The following is a 13,303-nucleotide window of genomic DNA, read 5'->3' as shown; positions in this document are numbered from 1 at the left end:
ATGCAATTGTGATTTCACAACAGTGTAGTTCCCAAATGCTCAAGGATTTAGGGGATTTCATTTAAACCCATTCAGATATTCTGCCAGTGGTGGACACTAACCTAATAAATGATGAACACCAGAGGGAACGAGATGGAGGGAAGTTAGCAAGTGAAGGGGATAAAACATGGAATGCAATGCATTCAGAGCAAATCTGCAAGTAATGAATCAATGAATCAAATTATTAAATGATCCAGTCAGAGGAAGCCTCCAATTTACAACTGACTGGTTAAAATGAACTGTTCAGACTGAGACTCCAGTTAGGAACTCAATAATTTAAATGATCTGGTCAAAGCGAGTCTCCACTGATTCAAATATGTAATTCCTTGCTGTTGAATTATATGTTTTAATACGGTGAAATAAAATGGGGTCTCAAGTACCTGTTCTTTAAACAGCAAAATCTTTTAAGGTTCCTGTTGAATTCATAAACTCTAACACATCACCTCCAGCTTTTGGCTGGTTTTTGCTGACATTTCAAATGGCTCCTGCTGTTTAGAGGTTAGCAGTACAGTAACAGTAAGTGCTTTCTATGAGGTCACCTAATAAATATAATTCACATGTCAGGGCACTAAAGGATCTTCACAAAGCTGTGAGAGCGAAACATGCCAGCTTTTCATTTCAGCTATAATTCTGCCCTCCAACTTAACGTTGCATTTAGCTGTGCTTCGGTTGGTCTTTAAAGTCTGCAAATAGGTCCAAAGCACTTTCCTCTGCCCTTGGGCTCTGAAACAGCCTCTAGGTGTGGGGGAGTCTAATGGAAGTCCTTGGCTAAATGAATAATGCATTAATGTGTGAACATTACCGACAAGCAGACAGCCTATTGCATAACATGATTGACAGATATATTTGTAATTTCGGGAATGTGAAATCCGTCAGTCACTTAGATAATAAATAGACTCTGGATTTGAGTAAACAGCTATGGAAGTCTTTTACAATGAAGATGTGGCAGAAATCACATCTATGTCTATATTTTACCAAATGCACATTCACTGCTCACACACTGCTCAGTTTGGAAATAAAAGGTAAGGAAAGTATATAAAACTTCTTTTATAAAAAGATTATAATGATAAATATATTCAGTGTTTTTGGTGCAAAAATTCCAGTGTTTAAGTATATATTTCAAAGACTATTTTGATTAATAAGAAAAACATATTTTGAAAGAATGTCTACCTACACATATACATACAGGTAGGTTCTATTTATGAACCTACCTGTATGTATATGTGTAGGTAGACATTCTTTCAAAATATGTTTATGAAATATGTCTTTGGACACTGACACAATTCTAACATTTTTGGCTCTATACACCAACACAATGGATTAGAATTGACATGTGCTTCAATTCAACAAGATGTGCTTCAACTGCAGACTGTCAGCTTTAATTTGAGAGTATTTACATCCAAATCAGGTGAACGCTGTAGGAATTACAACAGTTTGCATATGTGCCTCTCACTTGTGAAGGGTCCAAAAATAACTGAACAATTGGCTTTTCAGCTGTTCCATGGCCATGTGTGTGTTAGAGTGTTCATTTTTTAACAATTTTGTTGATGTCCAAATATTTATGTACCTAACTTTATTTACCCCTGGGGGTATGAATAATTTCTGGCTTGACAATGGATAATTACTGCATGGATTGCAATTATTTAACACTAGCTGGTGCAAAGAGTATCTTCTTAAAGAGTATCTTCTTAACACACACAATTTGTGGTCACAGAAAAGATGGTAATCTGTTTCAGAAGGGTAAAATATTGACATGCATCAAGCAAAGAAAATACCTAAAGAGATTGCTGAAACTATTAATATTAGGTTAAAAACTGTCCAGCGTATTATTAAAATCTGGAAAGATAGCGGGGAACCATTGTCTTTGAGGAAGAAATGTGGTTAAAAAATCTTTAAATATTAAGATAGGTGATCACTCATGATTATGTTTAACAGTAAAAGCAATCGTATTTCCCCACAAAATGTGAAAGGAACTCAAGAGACTAGGACTAAACAGCTACGAAGCCTTAAGAAAACACCTAATCAGTGAGGATAATTAAAAAAAAAGAATTCAATTTGCTATGAAGCATAAAGATGGAACTCTGGAGTGAATGGAAGTAAGTCATGTGGTCTGATGAGTCCAGATTTATCATGCTACTGTATGATCTGGTGATCGTGCACTTGGTCATGTCAAGGTGCTGCAGTCTCAGGTTTTTCCATTGATGGATTTTTTCCCCCTGATGGAATAGACATATTCCAAGATGACAATCTCAGGATCAATCGGGCTCAAAAAATGGTTTAGGGAGCACAAGACATAATTGTCCACCACAGAGTCCAGATCCTATTGAGAATCTTTGGTATGTGCTAGAGAAGACTTTGTGCAGCGTTCTGACTCTATAATGAACAGTACATGATCTTGAATGCAAATATTAATGTGAAACTGCACAAGCATGCTGAATCGATGCTATGGTGAATGCATGCCAACAAAATATTACTGTGTTTTAATAGGCAGTGTGTTTGTATAAAGATTTACTTTGTAATTGTAATCCCATCTAAATCTGTATTTGCCCCACAACAGGCTTTGTAATAATTCCAGAGCTCCAGGATGTTGTTTTGAGTATCATTATAACAAAAAAATCTAATCTTTCAGGCCAAAAGAGTGTGTAACACTGGCAGAATCAAATATGAGACAGCGAAGGTCAGACAAATTGTTTGGTTATCAGGCAATCAAAAACAAAGGTGCAAATCTCTCTTCAGCTAGCTTACAAACAGAACACAAGCTGTCGAAGTCCACATACTTAGAAATATTACATCTGACAGGCTCTATTTTTGTTATGCTTTGCTCTGAAGAGTGATTTACCTGTTGTGAGATGGAAAAGCCAATGATGATGTCACCCTCAGGCACCTCCCACGACACGGTGGCTGAATCTGCTCTCAGGTGCATTACGGACACATTAACCGGTGCAGGCGGACGGTCTGGACACACAAGATAAACACCATGTTAACCTTGAAGCTTAATGTAGTTCATAACCTCATTTCCCCCATTCTGTGCTCCTAATTATAGGGGTGGTGGTGAATGAAGTCATTTGCTGCCAGCTGATGAATTGTTATGACATTAACTTACAGAAACCAATACAGAAGACATTTTTTTCAGCAGCATGTTAAGCATAAACAATTACCATTACCTTCCCATGAAACACAACAATAATCCACAGGTTTGATATATGTTGCAGTGCTCTGTTTATTTGCTGTTCTTTTATAGAGTGTCTGAGTTTCTTGCCAAGAAAGCTTTTCAATCTGACCAATCAGATTTAAAAAATAAAACATCCTCTCTATGGCTTGATCTTTTCAAACCAGCATTCTCTCTGAGGGTTTACAGTTCTCTCTAAAAGCAAAGCTTGCTACGAAGAGATGTTTTATGCAAAGCCACAGTGCTCTTCTCTTAATGTTAGAACAGATCCACGACAAAATGTTTTAATTGGGATGTCGAAAATTTGTTTTGGTCCATTATGCTGTTTATCGCTTATGACTGAATGAAATCAGATTAAGATTGACAGTGGCAAAAATCACTATCACTTTAAGGAAAGATTATATAGGCAAAATATTTTTTTATGCATCTGCAAATTTTGAGATTTGGGGATTTTTATGAAGTATTATTTAATTCTAATTTTATGTAAAGAAAATATCCAAAATTGATTTATTATTATTACTTTCAGTTTAATAATGTGTGTCTGTTAATTTTGGTAACACTTTATTTTGATGGTCCATTTAAGTATTAGTAGACTGTCTGCCTAATATCTGTTGATACTGCTCCTTCAACAGACATTTATCTGACTATAAAAAAACTTTGCAAGTACACGTCAACTTACACTAATCCTAACCTTGACCCCAACCCTAACCCAAACATATGTCTTCTTATAATCTAATGAGAATTAGTTGCAATGTAACTTAAATTCAACAAACAGACCATCAAAATAAAGTGTGACCTTAATTTCAATTACAACACATATTTTAAAGTACATTTTCTCAAAATATGTTTTTTTTCCTTAGCAGTGAGTCATGAATCTCCACATTGACAGTGTTTAAATATAGCAAAATGCACAGTTTAATCTTTATTATGTATATTGTTTACTGCTATGTTCCATGTTAGTTTTATTTGTATTTATTTTCCTCACCCTCCTCTTTCTACATCTCACTTATAGCCCACTTCCACTAAGTGGTACAGTATGATGGTACCAATGGTACCCTTTTGGTGGGCGTAGTGTATGACAAAAAGTTTCAGTCGACGTCATTCTCACTCGTGGAAATGTCAAAGTAAAGCTGTACGAGTCATTCACATATCATATGAGAAGCGCTTCTCACAATACAGATGCTTTATACACAAATACTTGTGTATAAATGTTCATTACTAACCTTTTTATGAACATGACTTGATTGTAACTGCTGATCAATGATGCAAAACAGCCTACTCTAACATCTGCGATTACATAAAATAAATAAATAAATGCGACATATGAACAGACCCTTACAGTCTCTGATATGTTACCAACTACAGAAAAACTACACACAGCATACATTTAGGCCTTATTTGGGTTCAAAAACAATACGAAATATAGCCCACAGTAAGTGCAAACCTCTCATCTGAATCTTTTAGCTTTACCAGCACATGTAACCTCTTGTTAGAGAGCAATTCCTCATTCAGAGTTCATAATAGTTCAAAAAGCGATAATAATGATTATACATGAAAGTTTGTTCATGTTTTTGGTTGCTAAAACAATCATTTGCTACTTTGTTTTTCTAGCTTCTCCTTTGTTTTTTCGTGCGTCACTCTTGCGTTTGTCCGTTCCTGAAAGGATTGTATGTCAGAAGCACTTCAATGATCACGAGCACGTTATTATCATCAGCTCAAAAAGTTTGTTATTTCAAATATAGATGTGATCATGAGCTCTCTGGAAAAAAAAAAGAAACCACTCTCACTTTTAGATGTATCACAACAACAGGACACAGCAGATTTTGTTCTTCTTAGCTTTGTGGCTGTTCATCAAGATGACAACAAGGTTTGCTTGTGCTTGGGTCAACCATGGCTTGTTATTATATGTATATATTATAACGGTGTAATTTCTCGGCTATGTTTTTAAAAATGGCGGTTCCTTTGTTTTCATTCTCATGCTTGTCCACAAGGGAGTGACGTATCTCTGTAAACAATAGCGTTCAGCTACATGTCTAGCTCCAAATTTTGGTCCCCTTTTGTCGTACTAGCTACCCTTTGCAAACAGTATGGTTTGCTTTTTGGTACCCATTGGCAGTGGAAACAGGCATAAAAGCGTACCAACCCATACCGTACTGTACCGTAGAACTCAGTGGAAAAGGGCGATTATTGGTTCAGTTAACTGTCCATCATTGTTAAGACGATGCCAGTTCCACCAATCCCCGGACGAGCTGTGAGGATTTAAAGATCTGCCAGATCAGTGTGTGGTGTGCATTCTGCCTCTGTGTACCTTAGTGCTCCACACGTTTGTGTTTTAACATGCTTATTATCTCAGTTTTACTGTTGTAATTTGAGCTTACTTGTTAAACTTCATTGGCTTTAAGTAACTGATTTGATGGTTTTTGTGCGATTCTAAACTGAGCTTTAAAACATTCTTGTTAGGGTTGTTTTAGTTTAGCCTGTTTTTGTTAGATCAACTTTTGCAATCGGTGTAATTTTGTGTTTTGTAGTTTAATTATTTTAGATCAAGTGCACTGAAGATATTGAGTTTTATTTTCATTATTTATTTCTATTGCCTAGTTTAGATGTTAGACTAGGCATGGGACGGTAACCGTTTTCAAGGTATACCAGGGTTTGGAAAAGTGTTTTTTTTTTTTTTTAGGACAACTATATCTCAAAATTCAATAATTCATTAAGCCTGACACTTTGACTGCTCCAAAATATTTTAAATGTTTCTCAAAATAAAATATACTGTGTTCAAAATGGGAAAAAGTTTTTTTTTTTTTTACCCAGACATTTAAGAATATATTTTAAAGCAGTAATAACAATACCGTGATACTATGATATTTTTATCCAAGGTTATCATACCGTCAGAATCTTATACCGGCCCATGTCTACGTTAGACTTAAGGATTGTTTTGTTGATTTTTTTTTTACTTGGCTTACACTCATTGTTTTATTTAAATTATTGTAAATGTTTTTTTTTTTTTCATTATTATTGTTACATCTTTGTTTAAACCATTGAGTAAAAAAATGGTTAAATACAGAACCGATTCCTGCCTCATCTTTGAAAGGCCTCGTAACATTTACAAAGGGATATTGTCATTCACAATTTGGCTGATAGTAAGTTGTTTAAATGCTTTTTTAAAGGTTAGATTTTGATTCTAATAAGCTGTAAAAAGGTGCAGTAGATAGTGCTGTTGCCTCACAGCAAGAAGGTCGCTGGTTCGAGCCTAGGCTGGGTCAGTTGGCGTTTCTGTGTGGAGTTTGCATGCCCCCTCACCCCCCCCCCCCCCGGTCGCGTGGGATTCCTCCGGGTGCTCTGGTTACCCCCACAGTCCAAAGACATGCGGTACAGGTGACTTAGGTAAGCTAAATTGTCTGTAGTATATGAGTGTGAATGAGTGTGTATGGATGTTTCCCAGAGATAGGTTGCAACTGGAAGAGCATCCACTGCGTAAAACATATGCTGGATAAGTTGGCGGTTCATTCCACTATGGCAAGACTAGATTAATAAAGGGACTAAGCCAAACAGAAAATGAACGAATGAACGAATAAACTATTAATATTATTATAATTATTTATGATTAGTAGTAGTAGTAGTAGTAAATGTTTTACTCTATTTATTCACCAGCAGTGTCTTTCCTTTTTCAAGGAATAAATACATTTTTATAAAAAGAAGAAAAAGACACAATAAAAGTACCTAAAGGACATACTGTAGAAAATAATTGTTTTCCTCATGACTTGAATTTGCTCTATAGAATGGATTGAACTGTGCACGCAGTCTCCAATATAGGACTGTTATATGGGTCTTTTTTTTTTTAATTCAGCTCAGCTGTAGGGTGCTCGATCATGATTTAAGAGGCAATAGACAAGCTAATTAGTCTCGCAAAAAGCAGAGTAGAACAGTGACAGATCCAATAGTCGAGCACATGCCTCTGTCGCTGTGGAGAAAATAGAAAGGCGGTGAACTAGACTGAACTGTAAGAGCATTTTCTAGCATCTCCTCTGAGCTGTGCTCTAATGGATTTTATGTGTTTGTGTGGGTGATTGCAAAAAGGGGAATGGGTGTTTTTTTTTTTTTTTTTTGTTCCTGTACCCATGCCCATACAATAACATCAACAATGAGAAATAGAAACTCTTAGATAAGTTGCATAACAGCTGTTTTGACATAAGATGTAGCTTGTTGCACAATGATTTCTGCTCTAGATCTCAATAGGGTTTTTTATTTTTAAGAGTTTTTTATTTTTTAAGAGTGTAAAGCCTGAAACTTTTTCCAGAATTCATTATCTTGTAACAATCGTTATGCTAGCATAAAATATATATTTTTATAGATAAAAAATATATAATACAGGTAGATGGAGTAAATAGACAGGTGTAATGTAAAAATAATTTTTTTTAAATGTTTTTATATAAATGTGTGCGTACAGTATACAATGTTTCTATTTCAAAGATTTTATTATAAAATTTCCTGTTATTTCATAATTGAAAAATTTACAAGCACAAATTTACAAAACGTTTTATACCCTGCACAACTTTGTCACGATTTCGGCATTATTTCCTTGAAGTAGGGTGTCCTGGGGAGTCGTAAACGACAACTGGGCATCGTGACACAAGATTCAATCGTTTCTTTTCGTGTAATGTGGCATAGTTCATGACAACCGATGCCATGTCTGCAACACCTCACGACACCACCGCAGAAAGTATAGCATGTTTAATTTTTTACCTGATCTTCACAACAATTTCCGTCATGTGGGTGACAGTGGACAATAGGAGCACATATTTTATCAGATATTTCTGCAGGTTCCGCCTTTATTACGTGGGTTAGATAATCGATAAATAGGCTGCATATTTACTTGTAGGTTTCGGGTGGAGAAGATCAATCATTGGTTATACAAACATTAACTACTTTTCAAAAATATTAAGGTGTTTTAAGCAATTTTACTTGACAGACTCTGATTTTACTTGATTTTGATTTGAGTTCTGTCAGTCTTCCAACTGAGTTTGTTCTTTCAAGGTAATCGGGAAATGCGTTCATTGAACCTATATTGTATAAGTCGAAACATTGTATAAAATGAATATTTAAATTTTATTTTATTTAAGCTAGATTTTATTTTATTTACTGTAAAAACCAGTTTATGCTTTGGCACTAAAGTATATAGCGGACAGGTTTTGAAGCACGTCACATATTACCTAGTAGATAACTGATGAACAAAAATACATTAAAATTAAGATACAAAATACTCAAAAAAATCGTTTCAAAAAGATATTTTTTTTACAAGAAATAAGTAATAGTTTCTTTTTTTGTGCCTATCCACAAGGCTACTCAATTGTGTGGGTGGATGATTTGTTTCGCTCCGTGGAAAATACGAATTTAATGCTTCACCGTAATTGTTGTATCACATACCTCTGTCATATATTTGCTTTCTTTTTTAAATATGTTATTATTTGAAAGATTATGGCATCTGATATTACATTTAGATTTAAAAGAAAATCTCTTAAATATATACAAAATATATTTTGATCCTGTCAATGTCATAACGAATGCCCTTAAACAATGTAGCTTAGTTGTCAGCAAGCATGAGTGTTTATTGAGATTGACATAAGATAAAAAAAAAAAAACATTTAAATTAATAATAAGAAATATTGTTATAGCAACACTTGTGACTGCTTTGGGAAATAATGATCGTTGTAGACATCATGGGATGACAAATCATAAAGGAACATGTAGTCTGCCACATTTGTTATCCACGGCAAGTCAAGATTTTATCAACATAAAAATAGCAAAATCTGAAATAGTGACTTTTTTTATAGCTGACAATAAAAAGTGTGTGATCTGACCAGGGCTTAAGTCATTTGGTACAGGGATACTTGCCCAAAAAAAACTTTTTAAAAAAATAAAATCAACATGTTCTTTAATGTTTTACTGAAGGGAAAAGATCCATGTACTTGTTATTCAAATTAACAGCAAAATAAACTCAACTATACCTTTAAGGTTAGTTATGTTTAAAATTGATTCACTTATAATCACCAAATTTTAAGAGAGAATACAGATATTTGATCTTATAGTATATAGTAATAATAAAAAAAAAACACGGCAGTTGTACCACTACAGATTTAAAAATATAATGCAGCACCAAACTGCAAGGCATTTGTGGCAAAAGAGGCACAGAGTATAAGCTAACCAGAAGAGCTAGAATTTGCATCTGTCATTTGTCTGCTATTCTCCAGCATAATCACAGGTAACAAAACCCATAATGCATCACAATGCTGAATGATCTCACGCAGTTTCAGACTGATAATCAATGTCCTGTGTTGACGCCCTAGGAGGTCACTAGTACACCGGCGTTCCTTTCCATGCAGCTATGATCATACACAATGGGGGTCAGGGCTGATTATGCCAGTCTTCATGGCCCTTAGCAATGGTTGTGTAAATTGGATGGAGAGAGGTCTGACTCCAGCTCTGCTCCACAGATAATCATTTTGAGGAAGGAGAGGGCCACCTTAGTGAAGGCTGACTGCAACATCAAAGCGTCACATGGGTCACATGCATCAAACCTTCCATTTTAATGAGTGCCCGCATTTACAGCCACATTGTTGTTTTTGTGCAATTTTGTGTGCAAGAGGTTATTATGAGCTCTGCATCTACACTGTCTGAGAATAGTTTATGTTATATGAGATATTTGAACAATAGCTTGTGGAAAACAACATGAGTTGAGGAAGAATGTGAAAATGGAAAGCATTTTTTTGTTTTGCTTTGTTTTTTTGGTTGTAGGCAACACACAATGATTGTGTAAATGAACAATAAGGTCATACAATGGCACTTACGTTTTAAACTTAATTTTGCCAGCAACTTTGTTATTGTTCTTAAATGTAAATTGCACACAGTAGAAGTGTTTCTGAAAGAATCAGCAAATACGTTGAGTGAATAATTCAATTACTCACAAAATCTCCTAAATAAATCATCCTTTTTCATATGTTTTGTAATTTAATCAGTACTTCCTAATAAAAATTAAGTCATGGCAGGGCAGGCAATGAAGTGGAAATGTGTGGAGCTATCATCAGCAGTACTAACTAAATTAACTAAGCAACAGAAATCAAAACAGACATTATTATTATGCTGTATTCACACCAGACGCGGAACGCGTGGATAAATCGCACTATTTGCGCTTAAGTAGCCGCGTAAACATTTGACTTTACTCGCTTCATACGCGCGTCAAACCCCGCTTGATTCGCGTGTTATATTCACATCAGAACAGATGCGGATTCGCGTGATGGGCAGGGCTTCTGTGTGCCCGAAGACTCTAGCTTCATAGCTAAATGGCTAACATAGATTTTATGAAGAAAATAACGGTGTTTATGTGCTTTATGAAGACTGAAAAACAGCGTCGATACGTTTAGGGTCGTGTCTGAGTCCACTACATTCTTTCAGAGGTGCATCCAGCTCTGTGAGCTCATAAACTCCTCCAGAAACTTAACCTGGATGACGGAGGCTTTCAGCAGTGTTTCTGACTGAGCCAAGCAGAGTTTGATGAACTGTTGTCGGTGAAGGCTGGAGGATTTCCCTCAGAACACCGACAACAGGTTCTACGTCACAATCACGCCCCCACAAGAGCAAGGTTCTGATTGGTTAACGCGGCGCGAATGTACGCTGAAGTTCAGATTTTCGAAATCGAGAGATTCGCACGAAACGCTTGTTAAGCGTGTCAAACGAACAAAACGCTCAATTCGACCCGCGCCATTCGCGCAATTTGCATCATTTGCGCCGCGCCATTCGCGCCGCAGGATGTCTATTCACGCGTTTGCATTGACTTAACATGTAAATCACTCGCGCTTGACGCGCGTTTCGCATCTGGTGTGAACGCAGCATTAAACATATTATTTGTTTCAATAAAGAAACAACAGAACAGAACAACTTAGTATAGTAACAAGAATGAACAAAGACCAATTGAAACTAAAGGGGTGGTACACTACAATATCATATTTTAAACTTTAGTTGATGTGTAATGTAGATGTGTGAACATAAACAACATCTCTGAATGTAATATGCTCAAAGTTCAATGCAAAGGGAGACATTGGCTTTTACAGAGTTAGCTTGGCAAAGCCTAAAGTGAACGAAGTTTGAAGACTACAAAAATATACACCCGGGTTAGTGAGATCACAAAGGCTTTAGGTCATGCACATACAACACACGCAGTGAAGGAGAGTGGCCAGGGGTGATGTAATGTTATAGCAGAGAAACCTAAAATGGCGTCCAAATGCTACTATTTCCACAGATCTTCTTCCGTTTCTGTATTTGGGCTTGTAAAGGACATACAAAAAGAGAAGTCCTTAGAATTTATTTTTAATTATGTTTCAAAGATTTATAAAAAATATATAGCTAGCATTTGACAAAGGAGAGCTTCCAGAATCTCTCCCAATTTAGTACTGGATTCGGCTAAAAACTCATCAAAGAAGGAGCAGCTTCAACCTTAATAGAAGAAGCTGTGGATAAAGAGCAACAACCTATAAGTTTTTTTATTTGTTCAAACAGATCAACTACATGGACAGTTTCTAGCTTTAACGGTATGTTGCAGCAAGGATGTAAACAAGAATGTAAACAACAGGAAATTCTGTTTAGCACCACTAACAATTTAGCTACAAATTTATACTTATCCATCAAATCAAGTGGCACTCTATGCAGCCGCTTACCCTGTTTTCTACATCTTTACCACAGAAGAACAGCGCATGCTGGTGACTAGACATGACACTTCCTGGTGACGTGGAGCCGATCCGCAAATCACAGCACATTATGTTAGCTGACCAAACAGAGCCTGTATAGGGTGAGCTTTCGGTGAAAATAGAAAATATGACAGTCACTTTCATGTTAGCTGAGTAACTGTATATAATCAAAGATATATGAAAAAATAACATGATTTTCTGCAAATGAAGCATAAGCACACATTTCTTTGCATCTTATAAACACAACCAAGCCTTAAAAATACACTCTGGACCACCCCTTTAAATAAACTAAGATAGTAAGGGGCTAAACATGGTACAGGTGAACATAATCAACAATCCAATAACAACCAACTAAGGAAACCAAACAACCTGCAACCAAACGTAGGAAGTAAACAAAACTGATAAATAAAAACCAACATTATGAGTGCGCATCAAATTCTTTTCCAAGTCTTTCTATTCAAAATATTTTATGTTTAAATCAACGTTTTACTTATTGTCTCTTTGTAGTTGAAAAATTTACGAGTGAAAGTAAAAATTATTTGCACAATGTTTGTGTGTGTGTGTGTGTGTGTGTGTGTGTGTGTGTGTGTGTGTGTGTGTGTGTGTGTGTGTCTTCTTACAACAAAATACAAATACAAAACACAAATAGCAAGTATAAAAAAGCTGGAACACACAGCATAACTTCTGCCTCAAATGTCCTTTGGATTTACAGACTAACCTATGACAGCTGATAAAAGTAAGAGCCAGTAAGCAGATTTGAGCTGACAGATTTCAAGGAAAATCATATAGTGTATGATGGCCGTAGATTTTTAGCTTCAGACTTTGATTTCATCAGTCAGAGAATATCAATTGATATTTTGAGCTGACTTCAGAAGACATGGTGTAGTGCATCTGTCAATGCTGAAACCAGAATACATGATACACTGAGCAATAAAAGAATGGTCGAATGCTATGTTGAAAAGAAAAAAAAAGTGATTCAGCTCTGCAGGAGCACGAGCGAATGTACAATAAAAGATTGGTAACACAACAGATCAGACAATGAAAAGAGCTGTGGAACCAGCCATGTAAGTATTTATCAACTTGATATTGAGACATTTTGATGATAAGCAATAGTCTTTATTCATTATTATGTTAATATTTGTCACTATCCATGGCTCAAAAACATTTTTTCGGGGATAAGTAAATAAGATACCTCATTTAAGTTAGCTGTGATTGTATTTTGTTTGATTGATTGTTAATAGATTTTATATCATCAGTCAATGCAGCCTGTTTGTGTGAGAGACTCTTAAAGAGTGCCCACTTCTGTATACACTAGTATCACAAGTTGTACACTCTAAAAAAATGCTAAGTCAAATTA

The 13,303-nt window shown here is 35.7% G+C and overlaps 1 protein-coding gene across 3 annotated transcripts in view; it reads right to left on the bottom strand.

Annotated features, from left to right (window-relative positions):
* fndc4a (fibronectin type III domain containing 4a) overlaps positions 1–13,303 on the bottom strand; it is a 70,149-nt gene that overhangs the window by 32,489 nt on the left and 24,357 nt on the right. For all 3 annotated transcript variants that reach the window (XM_073934074.1, XM_073934075.1, XM_021468612.2), the window contains one exon: positions 2,879–2,994. In XM_073934074.1, the coding sequence (XP_073790175.1) occupies positions 2,879–2,994 (116 nt within the window). The remainder of the gene's footprint in view (positions 1–2,878; positions 2,995–13,303) is intronic.

Source organism: Danio rerio, chromosome 20, assembly GCF_049306965.1.
Source record: "Danio rerio strain Tuebingen ecotype United States chromosome 20, GRCz12tu, whole genome shotgun sequence".
Classification (NCBI taxonomy): Eukaryota; Metazoa; Chordata; class Actinopteri; order Cypriniformes; family Danionidae; genus Danio; species Danio rerio.
This window is presented reverse-complemented; position numbering and strand designations above follow the sequence as displayed.